Source organism: Pistacia vera, unplaced genomic scaffold, assembly GCF_008641045.1.
Source record: "Pistacia vera cultivar Batoury unplaced genomic scaffold, PisVer_v2 Contig430, whole genome shotgun sequence".
Classification (NCBI taxonomy): Eukaryota; Viridiplantae; Streptophyta; class Magnoliopsida; order Sapindales; family Anacardiaceae; genus Pistacia; species Pistacia vera.
Window position 1 is genome coordinate 2,423,633 of NW_022196258.1, and position 16,748 is coordinate 2,440,380.

The 16,748-nt window shown below is 33.0% G+C and overlaps 1 protein-coding gene across 1 annotated transcript; it reads right to left on the reverse strand.

The window, feature by feature from the left end:
- Positions 1-7,650: 7,650 nt before the first annotated feature.
- LOC116143586 (protein IQ-DOMAIN 14) lies at positions 7,651-10,741 on the reverse strand. Its single transcript, XM_031429042.1, has 5 exons — positions 9,903-10,741; positions 9,462-9,833; positions 9,030-9,245; positions 8,573-8,704; positions 7,651-8,480 (listed from the first exon to the last, which is right to left on the reverse strand). The coding sequence occupies exons 1-5, from the start codon at positions 9,996-9,998 to the stop codon at positions 7,866-7,868; spliced, it is 1,431 nt and encodes a 476-aa protein (XP_031284902.1). The 5' UTR covers positions 9,999-10,741; the 3' UTR covers positions 7,651-7,865.
- Positions 10,742-16,748: the final 6,007 nt, after the last annotated feature.

Consider the following 16,748-nt stretch of genomic DNA (forward strand, 5'->3'; position numbering starts at 1 on the left):
GATGCTATTGCTAGAAGTTGATCACTCATTCCCTCCGAAGATTCCCCATATCTCAGGTTTTGAGTTGGTTGAGGCTTATAAATGGATGATAGATAAAAGTCAGCAACAACAAATAGTAGGTATACTGCTGATTCAACATTGATTATACAAAGCTTAGTTTAGATTGTGTGTCCCCAAAAGCCTTTGCATATGTTATTTTCATGGGAAATCTCTAGTAGATTTCTAAAATGTGCTTTCAGTTTCATAAGGGCCTTCGCATATCATCAACTATTAGTTCTTGCATACAGATTGAAAACGACATTACAATATACCATAGTTTAATTTATTAATTAATATAAGTTATTATTAAAAAGATAAGGTGTGATTATGATCTATGTCTCAAACAAATGTAACCCTTTATGGGAATTTATTTATTATTTAATATAAGATTAAGATTCTTATAATTTGGATTAGATTTTGCACTTAATTATGATGCTAAAGTGTGAACTAAAAACTAATGGTAACATAGTCCTTTGCTTTTGTGGGTTAAAACCTAATCTTGCTTTCTAGAAGAAGACCGACCACTAATTATAATTATAATTAATTATAATTATTATGTAGGCACTCCCATAATCCCATATGGTGGAATCCTCCATCGTGGGTCCATCCTGTCCGTTGGATGCTATATAATCAGATAACAAAACAAAAACCTCTTTAATTAGTCAAATTTTCTTGGAATTAATCTTTTCATACATTTGTCATCAAAGGGGTTGAAAGGGCGGCTATAGTGGGCACCCATCATAAAACCCACTTTCCATGATCATAAAAAAATAAATGACACGTGGGTATTATGCCATGTCAGCAAAATCATGAGCATTCGATTGGCTAGATTGAGATCAAAGAGATGGACCAATAAGATGAAGGCACGTTTAAGACCAAACAATGTGGGTTATAGGGGTTGGTAGGGCACCAATTTTACAAAAATTAGATTAAGGATAATCAAGAATTGTTTTTTTATGTGATTATGGATTAAAATTATTAATATCATGTCCCCTATCCTTTTATTATTCCACTCTAATCACTGTCTCTTTGTCTCTAAGGCCACCTCCAATTCCAATATGACCATAGGTTAAAATTAAATTAAAGTTTTTCTTATCTTATTCATATTTTGTCCTCTTTTCCATCAAACTTTATATGTCAAACAAAATCCATGAGGCTAAACCCCACAAATTTTAGGACCAAAATCTTCTTCTCAAGTCAAGTGTCATTGCTGACCACCGCCAACACCAACATCAATTCAATTCACTAATCCAAGATTCTTATTACTATATTGATTACCATTTATCGATTCTCTGTTATCTAGTTCATTGAACATTTCAATTCTATTTAATTTCAATCTGATTTATTATAGATTTTTTGTCGCCAAACATAATATTGTCATATTTTTTTATATATTTTTTTTGTTTTTTTTTTTTTTTTTTTTTTTTTTTTTTTTTGTATTTTTTTGTGTTTCTACTCATTTCTTCTTTGAACTATCTTTTGGGCCTTAATTCTACCCTAACCCGTTTTATCATGTTATCAGATTCATTTATATTTAGCTATCTAGCTGCAAACCTTTACCCAAACCCCTTTTATCATGGTGTCAGAGTCTTTTACACCCAGTTAGCTAACTGCATGCAAGAGAAGGGAAACCTCTACCAAAACCCACTTTATCATAATTAATATATATTTAACTAAGGTAAACCCATTGATGAAGAAAGCTAGCAAGATCTTTAACATATTTATGTCAAGATTAATATATATTTAATTAAGGTGTAAACCCATTGATGAAGAAAGGTAGCTAGCTGCATGCAAGAGAAGTGGGGGAAACCCATTATTGAAGAAAGCAAATGAGGATGACTACTTTATGTGAGTGACATAATTAAAATTTAATTAATTCTATACTATGTTTTGTAATTAATACTTTAGTGAATAATTTATGTGAAAAAGTGTGTATTTTTTGCAATTCTATAATTTGGGTTGTTAATGAACTGTCCACCATCAACAATCACAGTTACATACCCAAAAACTTTAATTCTGATTACCTTAATTAATTTGTCTTATGATTGTGTTATGTCCTATGATATGTTTTTGGTAGCTTATTATATGATAATAATAATAATAATAATAATTAATTATTAATTTTAATCAATAATTATGTTAGGCACTTAATTGAAACATCCGTCCACTAATATGCCTTTCCACAATGCTAGGCTTTTGTGCTCAAAGTAGTGCTTCATACATGTATAAATATATGAACCTAATGCTTTTGCTTTATTCTGTCTTGCTTTGCTAGATGATCATAAGAGATAAGAATTTAGAATATTGTCCATAAAATTAAACTAATAAACCTTGTAGTACCATTTCTCCACCTCATTATCATAGAATTTAGGATTTTTTCTTTAGATGTTTTAGAAAGAATTTCCAGAGAAAGGCACCGACGATGAGATGATGTAAAAATAAAGATAAAAGAAAAAGAATAGGGCTTTCGAATGCTACAAAATGGAATGCATATTGCTTTACTTTATGATTTGTCAAGTTTTTATCATAACATAAAAAGATACTATATATATATTGACTTACTTATAATTAATGGGTGGTTCTGAACAATTTCTTGTGCAATAGTGTATATGATTCGATCGGTTATTGGTTCAACCAAAAGATGAAAAGAAGCCGTATCTAAATAATATATAGATATAGATATATATTTGAAAAGTATAACATCATACCATGTGCTACGTTTTAACTTTTCTTATCATTAATTCTTCAAGTATATTGTCACCAACAGTTTCTGTATATAAAGTTAATCCATCCTCAACCTCTGGTTTTTATCATCTCTTCATCTTTCTTCATAATGCACTTTTATGTCAAGTCCCTCTCACACCTCTATCACCATGAAAAACAAAAAAAAAAAAAATGTATATATATATATAATAAAACATCTCTATAGTCATAATAGTGTGACTAACTAATTTTATTATTATGAGGAGGTTATAATTAATAGAGGTGTAGTTAATTTTTTATTTATTTATTTCATAATTCACGTTTTAGTAGTAAAATATTAGGATTTCAATTCATGTTTTAATAATATTAAAGTTTTAATTCAACGCTTCAATTGCCTACTTTTGAAACGGATAGAAGATCGTGTTTTGAAACCAACAAAGATAACTGTCCTTGATGAGATTGTAAATGCAGTTGTTGCATGACAACTGATGTGAAGCTACAGACAATTGCCAATTGTTTTAAGCTTTACAAAATTAGGACCTCCGATGTCGATGAATTGCAAGTTACAGATGAAGTTGATGAGGAGAATCAAAGAGTCATTGTAGAATTGAATGATCAGATTCGACAACTTCACTATACTAATCGAATGAATATTAATGTTTTCCTTAATTATCCAAATGAGTAATAAATCATATATGTTTTAACAAAAGAAGAAATCATTTCTATAATTAAACAAGAAGAGAAATGAAATAATTATGAGGATGATAATATGGAAATACAAAAAGTTTCATGTCAAGAAGCTCTAAACATGCTTGAGAAGTTAGAAATGTTTTGGTTTTAATAAGAAAATGTTCATGTTAGCGAGTAATGTATCCGTAAGTTAAAAGATGTGGTAACAACTCTAAAGTATAAATTATTGTTCCAAACAATTTCAGATAAATATTTTATTCCATCTTAGACATTTAATGTAACATACCATTTTTTTTTTTTTTGGCAATATACAGATAATTATTACTATGTGGAGACAACTTTTCTTAAGATGAGAATTAGAAAAATTATAATATAACTTATTACAATGTGAAGTTTATTCCTATTTATAACTATCTCAAATTAGGAATATAATTTTTTATGACTATGTAGAGTTTATTCTTATATAGAGTATCACTATAAAGATGTTTTACTGTATATAGCGGATCTAGAAATTCTTGTTAGGGTGGGCCAAAATAAAATGTAATTGCATATAATATTCATATTATATGTTTTTAGTTGAAATTGTCATAAAAAGAAAAAAAATTACATATAAATATTTTTTTTTTTAAAATTTGAGGGTGGGCCAATATACTCTAGATCCGCCCCTATATATAAAGTTTTAATCAAGCATCCACAACATATACGTAAATTATCGTTTAAAGAATAATGTTACACATATAAATTACGTATTCGTTTTGGTATTTCCGAGTTTTTCCATTCAATCTTCTAGGGTTTTCTATGTGATGGATTGCTATTGTCTTGGTTCAATCGTGGTTGCATTGACTGAGAAACAGAATAAATACATGGTCAATCAGCTAGCTAGCCATAATTGATCGAGTGATAAAAGCATGCAACATATATATATATGGTCCCAATTCATCGAGACACCAACACCAATTAATATAGTTTCAACCTTTGAATATCATTTTCTTAGACCTAAAACTGTGTCATTTTCAGAGTAACAACAACAAAAAAACCATCCCCACAACAACTCTCTTATTCATGCTCTTGTCCCAAACTTGCAACACTATCTTACTTGAGAAAGTTCTTTCAGCAATAATTCTAATGACTTTAAATGAATTCATGAGATTTCTCCTAGTCAAATCTTATGCTATTTTTATAATATATGTTTTGTTTAAAAGTTTAAGTTGTTGGCTCAGCCTACACATCCAACACTTGTTCACCAAATACTTTGCTGGATAAAGATTGGTTAGGTTTAAGTCCACTATTGACAAATGTGTGCATGTTTGAGTTTGGCTTTGATCTTGATCAATGATATATAAAATATTATTAATATGATTATGGTGGTCGATGATTTCTCAAACTTCAATAAGAGTTTTACTGTTACCACACAAAGATGACACAAAAACCAGCAGGCTTCAGAACAAACTCCTTTTCGGCTTTTAACTTGTTCAACTTGTTGCATCATTTGGAAGCCACCAAACGTACATGGAATCTCCACTGAAATCATGCATAAACACCATTAGGGAAACATGCTCATCTCCTTATGCTCACGATGTGGACAAATTTATTCTGAAAAACAACACCAGCGAGCGTCGCAGAGATTTGATCATCATCATCCAACAAAATTTACGTCACTGAGAAGGTGTATTCATTACCAACTTTTTTATTTATTCCCGGCTGCTATTCTTTAATGGTTTGTGTTGCAGGGTCTTATTTTACAGCCTGGTTGAAAAGATAACTAGATTTCTTGTCGTAGAAGTAATAGGTTTAGGAATCAAAGTTGACTGGTACTTTCCAAAGTTATTTTCCTTGGAGGGGAAAGCGAAAAAAATATACAAGAATATGGTGACATGCTGTAGTAGTTCATGCGTGATGCAACTATTGGGTGTTAGTCAATTCACTTAGTTGGATTGATGTGAAGAAGACGAATCAACAGCTATCAAATACATACATTATCCATATAGGTTAGAAACTGATGAGTCAATTTATAAGTTGATTTCGACCTGGCTCTAAACACACTGAAATAAAACTGGGGCCAATTCTTTGACTGTATGATATGATATTCCTTCCAAGATCACTATTTAGATGAACAAAACAAAAGGGGTCGTTTTCTATCTAAATTATAATATAAGAATGAGTCTTCCAAGTCTCAAATTAACGATTGTCTTAAACTCCAATAATTTCTAAGAGTTGTTGAATGACTTTTGAAAGTATTCTGCCACTTTTGATCACTTACTTACTCTCTCTTTAGAGCCATCACAGTCCTCCTTCTAATGCATTCACAGAATTACACTACTCAAGTCAATTTTAGATTTTATATGTTATTTGTCGGCCACATAATGTTATATATAAATATATATTATATAGTACTCTCTCTTTCAGGAAATTAATGTGCTGCATTAACATTGGTTGGTTAGGTCTAAAAACAATTGGCCCATTTTTTTAAATTTAAATTTAAACATTTTTTCTTTTTTTGTAACTAAGGTGTCGTCCGGACCAGTTTATACGCATCTCGACTCATTCTCGAGGGAGACTAGTGTAACATCCCACTGTCATAACCCTCCACTTAAATCAATCGTGGATGTTCATATGAAAAATTGAATATAAGATCGTGTACCTATCCATACTATATCTAATTAGCTCTAATCATCTAGGGTACCCACGAATGGGTAACTTTTGGTTCTTCCAATATAAGAATCAAAATCTTTCAGTCAATTACTTAACTTGAGATGAATGTGAATGCAACTCTCCCTTTTAGTTTGGTTTCTGTCATACTCCAACTTCAATTATTGTAAAGGTAGTATTAGTTAGTGAAGCTAAGCCCTAGAGGCTCCATCCTTTGAGCCAAGGTCTACTATCCCTCTTTTGAAAAGGCATCAAGTTGCTTCAAAGTTGAAACTTGCTTTCTACATTTTCAACGTTTTAGTTGTTATATGAGTATAATATTAAAAAAAAAAAAAAAAAAAAATTCATGCCTTGGTGGCTATAAAACACTCTTCTGGTCCCAATTCTATTTGTGGAATCTATAAAATGCATGAGTAGATAGATACATGGATGAAATGACAGTAAAAGAGTTAGGCAAAATCAATTCGTATACATAGTTTGTACGATGTAATATAGTGTAATGATGTTTAACTTGAATATATAGCTTACTAATTTCACTTATTTAAGAAATATTATATCTAAAGTTAAGTGTTGGGTGGTGAATATTAGTGGTTAATTTGAACTTAAACAAAGATAAGCAACATAGCGATTTACTACCAGATAAAAATGACATTTTGAAAAAGGAAAGATTACACTTACCATTTCTGTATACCGATTGCTCATCCCGATTGACGTGAAGTGCGACATGGGATTGAAAACTTCCCATGTCGCACTTTACGTCGATCGGAATGGGGAGTCGGTATAAGAATCAATAAGTTTAGTATTTTCCTTTCGAAAATTAATGTTAAAAGAATCTATTCTGTTGCAAGGTAAGGTGGGCATTAGATGGGCTGGGTATCACTATTATAAAACATTATTTATAGGGCTAGCCCACCCTCAATGGATGGGAATGGCTAAGTCCACTCCACTCCATTCCACCCAACCCAAGCTACAGTTTTACTATAACCTATACATGTATTATTAGGTTTTGGACTCAGCCTCATCGGAAGATCTTCAGCTCTAGCTCCAGGAATTGGTAGGAGATTAAAATGATATTAACAATATATCAAGGCATTAATGGTGGAGCTATTTGTGTAGTTTTGACTGTAGTAGTTAGGAAAAGGTCAACATAAAATGGAGTTACACTTACAAAATTGTAAATATANTGGATCACTATTATAAAACATTATTTATAGGGCTAGCCCACCCTGAATGGATGGGAATGGCTAAGTCCACTCCACTCCACTCCACCCAACCCAAGCTACAGTTTTACAATAACCTATACATATATTATTAGGTTTTGGACTCAGCATCATCGGAAGGTTTTCAGCTCTAGCTCCAGGAATTGGTAGGAGATTAAAATGATATTAACAATATATCAAGGCATTAATGGTGGAGCTATTTGTGCAGTTTTGACTTCATTAGTTAGGAAAAGATCAACATAAAATGGAGTTACACTTACAAAATTGTAAATATATTATCGTTATACTTATATAATTTTCACTATTATCTATCATAATGGCGTGAATCCATTAGCTGGTAATGAAGGTGTCACAAAAAATATTAAGTTGTTTCATTTATATGACTATGCAGAATTTGAAGATTGAAATGAACTGCTATTTGAAGAGGGAAAAAGACATTGTGCATCTGTTTAATCAATCCAAATTATTACTAATTACAGACTAACTTCTAGACTTCAAGCCAACTAAATTAACTAATCAAAGATTTTCTTCTGACTTCTGGCACTCAAAACTCAACCATCCAAATCATCTGGAGGTACTTTGTCTATCCCAGTTCAGTATTGAGCATTCTGAATTAAAGCTGAGGTCCTTCGCTGCCTTGATTGAATATGATTTCACAGGACCTTGAACACCCTTCAAGCTTGGAGATCTCTGCTGATAAGCACTAGGCCTGCCTATGCCTATCCTACCACAACTTGAAACTTCACTTCTGACTGGAGATACTAGGGACAATTTATTCTTACATGGTGAATAGCTTTCGGAACAAGTATCAAAACTGCTAGTCCTCAGCTTTGGTGAGCTCATTGATCTTGCTTTTGCCTTGGCGGATTCTGTTGCTGCCATGTAAGTTGGAACTACAGGAGAGCTAGAGAATGAGTTTTCTTCTCCCAGTGAACACTGCCTTCGATGCATTCGCGGAACTAACGATGGTGAATCCAATCCTTCAACCTGATATTGTCTCTGGAGATTCTTCAGTCTCAGCCCTTTTCCTCTGTTTTCTTCTTTTGGCTTTCTATCTGAAGTCCACACTGTGTCCAAATCTTCAAGCTCTTTACTCTTCATTACTTGTGTCTCTACCCATTGCTCTAGCCACAATCTCCATCTTCCATGACCCTTGTCCTGTTCTGACTCTGCTGATTTCTACAGAAGATTTCCATGCTTGATATTATAATTCAATATGTAAAGAAAAAGCCGAAAAGTGAACTACTTGACTTAAAAGCTTAAATTTTTACCCTATGGCTGAACGCGTATTCCTTCGCCCGTTCCCTCTTGATAAAAGCTTCCTTCTTGCTTTGGAACAACGCGTCTGCCTCTTCCTTTGTCAAAGTGCTGTCATCCCATCTTCTTCGACTGTTTGAGTCCATCTGAAATTAAAAAAAAAAAAAAAAAAACGCCAACTCGATTAGACGTATAACGAATTGAAAGAAATAGAGAAATTAGTCCTAAGATTGAAGAACGCCAGCAACTAATACCATCTAGCTGTGACTGCTCTAGTACCTTTCAAGGGTCTGCAAATCCATATTTATGGTAAAATTATTGAAGCTACACTGGCATAAATGTAAGAATACTATTTCAAAATGACATGTAATATGGACAAGATAAAAAAGGAATGATGATTTGAACCAGTGTATAATGATATTTTTACTTGAGTTCTTTGCATCACAACTAACTGATTGTTTGCAAACCAACCATGATTATCTTGTCCTTCAAAGTCTGCAACTGTTTAGTTTGATCACAATGCCAAGCACCTGTCATTCCATATCTCCTTGCACAGACCTGTGACTGGATATTTACAATGGACTGCAAGCACTTGAGAGTAGTGATAGCTTGGCGTCTCACATTTCGACCTCTAATAATAGCTTGAAGCTTCACTATACCCTTCAATGCCCTCAAAGCTTTCCTTGCCTGCAAAATTCTCTCTTATAAATGATCCGAATTGTGTAATCTATAAGCAACTCAAGAAACTGATTCAAAAGATTTGATGAATAAAATCAATGTTTCTACATTTTTTTTTTTTTACAACTTCTCAAACAATACATCAGCAAATCATTCATCAAATATTTGAAAAATAGAGTGAATTTCCATCTTTAACATAAAAAAAAAAGGTTCAAGAGAACTTACAAGGCAACCCCGAAATGCGGTTTGAATTTTAATGGCAGCAAGTTCCTGGATCTCCCTCTCATATTGATTAGTAGACTGAGGAGCATCAATTTTAATTTCAATTGGGGAGTCTTCTCTTTTTTCTCTTTCACATTGATGAATTGATTGAGAGGTTCCAGTAAGCCTTACAAGCCCAGCTGCAGCCTCAGCAGCAGCCACAGCTGCTTCCGCAGCAGCAGCTGTGGCAATGGCTACATTTAGAGCTTGCTTGCTATGCTCTTCCTCTGCTTCACTTAGTGTTCTGACTTGTGATGCTGCTGATGGCGCCGCCGCGATGGAAGGCAACCTTTTGATCTTTAGCCTTCCAAATATCCATGTCCTTTTCCTCTTCTCCTGTTATTGCTTATAGCACTAAGTTATAAAATCTATTAAGCATTAAGAGATTCTAAAGAAAGTACACACCTTGTCAGATTTTGAACCTGTGTCCGAAATAAAGAATCTTTTCAACCGACTGAACCAGCTCTTCTTCTTTGCCATTGTAGAACCATCACTTGGCATAACACTTCAGAAAATTTCAATGGCCTGAGAAGATTCTATTTTGTGCAGTACTTCTGTGGCTATGATAGTAAGGTGCTTTCCAATAATTCCAATACATGTGCATGTAAGCATTTAAGGATCCATATGGTTGATTAGATATGAAGTAAACTAATCACCAACCTAAATTAAATTAACTTTATTGAGCAAACAGTATAATTGTTGAAAAGAAAAGGGCAGGATTACAAATCTAAGAAGAGACTAAGATATCAATATCAGTACCATTTAATGCATTTTTCATATCTAAAAAAGAAAAAGAAAAAAAGGATTGTTAAGATAATGCAATCCAGTGTCTTACCCATCTCCTGAAATCTAGTGATCCAGTGATTCAAACAAGAAGAACTGGTACAATAATGTTTTGTTCTTTTATGAAATTGAGAAAGAATTTCCTTGATTTCAGATCAACCATTGTTTATTGTAACAAGTACCAAGAAGGGTGGTGGGAAAGTACCATCAAAGATTTTTTTTTTTTTTTTGGCAAAACTGAAACCACAAAACACTGAGAAGGCTGTTAAAAATTATGGTGTATGAGATCAATCATTCTTGTTTTTCATCTTTCGAGGGATAAGTATCATGATCTGTTCAAGTTGTGGGCCGTTGAGCAAAGCACACACACACACACACTGAATGGGAAAAGAAAAAAAAAGGCATCACCACCATTTTGTATTCAGGAAGGGAACCTCTTGATGAATTATGAGAAGGCCTTGTGAGCTTCATGGGGCCTCCTCATCTTTTTCCCACCCTTACTTTTCTCAACTGCAACAGACATTTTCAAATGTCTGTTGGGTACAAAATTACTACCTTGTCCTTGACCTAGTTTCATTGGGAGAAATATATATATATATATATATATATATACCATGCAAGAGCAACCCATCATTTATCATAAGTACTCAACTCATGAGTGAATGATTAAACCTGTAGTTACATGACCAAAAACCATTGTTAAACATTAAATTACAAGAGTGGATTGGCAGAATGTTTATTGGGTATAAGTGGAACTGATCAGAACCCCATTTTAAAAAATGGGGAGTTTGTATTATGTCTTGGGCATGTTACCAGCACTGACATTATATTCCTTTGGGGTTATGGTCAAATTATGTTTTATGAAAAAACTAAAGACTATTCCTCGAAAAAATGAGTACAAACAGAGGAAATTGTAATGCGCATACAGTGTGGCAGGCAGAGGGAGATATTATTGAGGGGAGTGGTGGGGGAGTAAGTATGTGCAGAAACTCTCAAAAGCAAACAAAGCAGCCTTGTTTTTGTGAGGAAGAATTGAGTTGACAGCTATTAGAGGGCCCAAGAATAGTAGTCGTCGTCTTGTGTCATTCTACATATTCAGTACCATCTTTTAGAAAGAATAAAGAGAATATTTCTCTTTCTGATGAGTCCTGTCACAAACACAACGCCAAATCTCTCCCTCTTCACACTTCATCCATATACCTTCTTTGGCCATTAGGATAGATAATTCATATATGTGTGTTCATTCAATCATAAGATGTTAGGTTAGCTTCCATCACATATAGTTGTGATTGTTGAATCGGCCTATTCATTTCACTTAAGACTTTATTTTTATTATTTTTATTTTTTTTTAACTAAGTTGTTCGGACTAATTTACGCATACCTCGACTAATCCTTAGGAGAGATTAGCACAACAACCACCAACCGTCACGGCCCTCCATTTAAATCGTTGATGCTCAGATGGGGAATTAAACTTGAGATCATACGTGTCTATCCACATTATTTCCAATTCGTCCAAATCATCTAGGCTATCTTCTTTATAAAAAATTTATGTCTTTCAACATACTATCAAATATCAATGGAATGTCGACCTTGGGATGAGCAAGAAGCTCGTATTGCCAGCATTATTACCATGATTAGCAAATGGTATCAGATTGCACTTCAAAAATTAGTAAACAAATTAGCCTCATGGAGAGTGGATGACAAGTTGTTTGCAGTGATGGGGGGATTGAATTGGATACTAGCAAATTTCAAATCTCTAAAAGGGAAAAATAGTACGAACAAAGGACACAAAATAACCACACACAAACACAAGGTTTATAGTGGTTCACTCTCTGTATAAGAGCTACGTCCCTTTTACCGTTGTAGAATTTCACTATGAAGAAGAAGAAAAGAAATTACAAGAATCTCTCACAAGCCTCACAAATTGACTTACTTACTAAATCCTATTTGGTGGCTCTCGCTCTCTAATTGTGGTTTTGCCTTCTATTCAATTTGTGATATCTAACTCTAAACCCCCTTTTATTGATAATATATGGGACACAATTCCTAATAGGACTCAAATCCCATATCCTAATAGGAATTATATTTTAATTCCTAATACAATTATAATCCTATTTCCAATTGTATTTCTAAAAGAAAACAATTCTACTTAAACATAAATTAGGAAAACCCACGTCCTAGTCTAACTCTAATTTGGATTGAATTTGGCTCCACAATCTGAACATGCAGATGTATAACATGATATTTAACAACTATTTTTCTTAATAAAAGTTTATAAATTAACAAAAACACCCCTACCCACCCAACAATTACCGACAGCCGACCACCACCACCGGACAGTGGTCAAAAGTCACTGGAATGGTGCAGGACCAGTTGGATCTGGCCATTTTCGGTTGGATCCACCATGGATCTAGTTGGAAATGGCCAGATCTATGATTGTAGATCTGATCATTTTCTCCTAGATCCATGGTGGATCTAGCTGGAAACGACTAAATCGACACACAATCGACCAGATCCAGCCAGTCGTATGCCATTCTGGAGACTTCTGACCATCGTTCAACGATGGTGGTTAGCAGCCGGTAATAGTTGGGTAGGTGAGGGTGCTTTTGTTAATTTATAAATTTTTATTCGGGGGGGGGGGGGGGGGGGGGGGGGTGTCTAAGGATTAAAAAATAACCTAAATATTTTCTTAAAATATGCTACACACATTCTCATAATCCTATCTCATTTGATTAAATTATATTAAGAATATAATACTATTCTAAAAACTTAAACAAACAGAGCCTTTTATTTTCTTTATTTTCATTATTTTTTGTTATTTTTCCTAATTCTTGAAATATTTGTATGCTTATGATTGGTTGATTATAAAACAATTATCTAAGACATGATTTTATTAGTTTGGCACATAAATCAGAAGGGGAATAAATGTATAATATGGAAAACAAAGGGGTGTCGTTAGTATTTTTGGGCAGTAGGAGTTTCCCTAACATTTTCCGGATTAACTGTTTGAATTTTGGAAAATGACCAGCTCACAGTATTTCTTGTAGTATCATAACAACCCCAAAGTTTCATACGGTCAAAATATGCACCATAACGGATATATTTGTAATTATGTCACAGTATGATATGAGGGATGCCATTAATATTGTTGAACATCTAAGATATGTTGATACTTTGAAATTTTTCATATGTGTGCTTAACATTTTCATTAAGATTGTTGTGGAAAATATCAAGCCGACCCACACATGTTTCGATTAAAAAACACAAAATTAAGTTTCAGAAAGCATATGTTCCATACGACTCAAGGGTATACGATGGCTAATGAGATAGAATTAAGCTCATATTTTAGGCGATTCTCTACTATACACCAAAAGGGGATAAGGTTATTGTACTCCACAGTATAAGGTTGTTAAATATATTAAACAATGGGGTCTCTTTGGAATTATTAAAAAAAACAAATGGCTTTAGAAAGTTACCATTTCACCCTAGGCATGCGAAAATCATATGAGCCTACAATGTTTTAGAAATATCATTAATACCCCATATCATATACACCTCATCGGTTTTTGATAGATAATAACTCTCTAGTTAATTCTAATAACTTCTTTTAGTTTAAATTACAAGTCGCAACTCATCTCCACGAAGCCATAATTGTTAATAATCGTTAATCAACTATATAAAAAGTTTCTTGAGCCTTGTACACACCACCCATCATTCAACAAGAACTGGCCAACGTTCACCGTTTGTTAATGATTTTAGTGAAGTCATAACACAACAACTATAATAGAAAGTATAGTTCAACCACCTCATTTCTGAAGAGAGTTAATGCTTATTAGGTGGTTTACACACAAAAAGCTTCTTTGATTGCTCAAAACCAAACCATCACATCGTATAATTATCATTAACCCCCTTATAGTCTTATGTCACGGACAGAGAGTTTCATCTCCAAAAGGCTAACCCATTAGGTGGAGGGACTGTTGGGGTTAGGAACGTTTAGCGGAAGCGCTCGGTTGCCCAGATTTTAAAACTTCCTCCCTAATAAAATGAAATACAAAATAAGAGTAAGAAAATGTTACTGACTCCTTTGCTATTTTCTTTCTCCTTGTTGAATCCTCACAAAGTACCCTAAGTGTGGTACCTTTAGATCGATACACACAGGATCTCTCGCTAATGGGAATTAACCCACTACAATGAAATTAAGAACAACTTCTTCCTTAGAATGGCAGAGAATATCAGTGGCTAGAGTTTTCTTATAATTTTTCTCTTATGAAATAATGAACCCTAAGTCTCCTTTAAATAGCCACCAAATATTGGATAGTAAGCAATCCTTTGAATATCTTATCTCAATTTAATTTATTCTCTGATAGATTAATTAATAACTAAATCTAAGGCCCATTTGAGTGCTAGCCCAATTTAGGTCCAAGTTTAATTATTAAACCCATATATAAAACCTCTTTATTTGGACTTAAATTAACTAATTAATCAATTTAATTAATTTATCCAATTACAAAAATACCTTTTTAACCAATTCTACTAATTAGTCAATTAGGATTTCTGGAAACTTTAATATCCTCATTAACTCTTTAATGAGAAAATCTCAGATTCCCATCAAGCTTAGAAATCCATAATGTGTGTAAAATTTGTAGGTTCATTTATCGATTGCCAGTAAAGTAAATATCAACTCTTAATATCCATCTTCCTTATAGACCATGAGTGACACCCAGCGGTATATCATGGCTCCCAATCAATGAATGAAGTGGGATCATATATTCATATGAACCTGTAAAATTGAGCGTTTCAATCATGTCACATCATTCCCTCCGATATCGTGTTCCGATTAGGGCTGCAAACGAACTGAGCTGTTCGTGAACAGCTCGATGTTCGTTCAATAACTGTTCGATTTGACTCCATAACAAACTCTTCATGAACAGTTCAATGTTTGTTAGATAATATGTTCGATTCGAGTTCGAACATAGGATGTTCATTCGATATGTTCGCGAACATAATGCGTTCGACTGATCTATCCATTCGCGAATAATCTGTTCGATTATTGGTTCGTTTATGTTCGAAAAACATGGTATACATTATTATATATATTTATATTTTTTCTTTTTTATATTATGTTTGGTTTAGTTTGGATGAATTTTTTTTAATGGTAATCAATAATAAAATATTATGATATTTTTGTTTTTCTTATATATATATATATAATATGTTTGGATTTTTTTTTTCAAATGTCATCAATAAGTAAATATATAAGTATATAACATTTTAATTAAAAAATAATAAATTATTATGATATATAACATGACAAATTTAATAACATAATAGATTGTATAATCAAGTGATATATAACATAGCAAATCTAATAACATAATAGCTTCATATTTTTTCAAATGTAATCAATAATTGAATATTATGAGATAGCATTTTAATTAATAAATAATAAATATAGTGGTAAATTAATGAACATAACATATTGTATAATCAAGTGATGTATAGCATGACAAATTTAATAACGTAATAGCTTAATTAAATATAGTATGGTAAATTGATGAACNGTGGATTTTAATGTAAAAGTGTAAAAGTTGTGTCTCTTCTCTTGAGCAGTTGTCTTTGATGGAAAGACAACTGCATATAAAGGAGACTTTACAGGTCCCCATTAGACGCGATTTTATATTGATTCCCAAAAACCATCACCCAAAATTGCAGTTAGTGGAAGATCCTGTAATTCATAAAGGAGCAAGAAGATCAAAGAACAATTGCTATGGCTGGAGGTTTGTCATTTACTTACGCATATATTCCATGGAGATTTTAAACTGAAATTGATTGTGTTATCAATGAATATTGGAATATGTATGTGTTTTACATTTATGGGTGTTGATACAAAATATATATGTAGACATTAATGATAATATATATATATGAGATAACCTATAATTTTGGTAATTTAATAACATATTAAACATATTTAATCTATGATTATATACACAATTACACATTATATATATAAAATCCAAACCCAATTCCACATTTTCCATTACCCGGCCCAAAATTTAAATCCAATTCAGTCACAGCCCTAATTTGGTTAATCGAACGAGTTATTCGAACATATATTTACAAGTTATTCGAACGAGCTTATTGAACGATCATGAACTGCTCGTTTGGTTAATCGAACGAACTCAAACAACCATTCTGTGTTTGTTCGAGTTTGAACACGATTTCGAATACTCTTTTGTGCTTATCGAACGAGTTTCGAACGGGGGTGTTCGTTCGTATTCGGTTCGATTGCAGGCCTAGTTCCGATCAAGTGTAGACCACAGTATAGTCAAATCTCTAACTTGATCACACAATTCGGATCATCTTAAAATGTGGAATTGTGTTTCTATGAAACTATTTATAAAACACCAATGTTTTGGCCAAAGACTTCCTCCACATTCGTTGATCCCTTGGAATACTCAAGCTCGT

Coding starts and splice junctions, on each gene's coding strand:
- LOC116143586 (XM_031429042.1), bottom strand. CDS start 9,998: ATGCCAAGTGATGGTTCTACAATGGCAAAGAAGAAGAGCTGGTTCAGT. Junction 9,834..9,902: donor CAGGTTCAAAATCTGACAAG/GTGTGTACTTTC, acceptor AAGCAATAACAG/GAGAAGAGGAAAAGGACATG. Junction 9,246..9,461: donor CCGCATTTCGGGGTTGCCTT/GTAAGTTCTCTT, acceptor AGAATTTTGCAG/GCAAGGAAAGCTTTGAGGGC.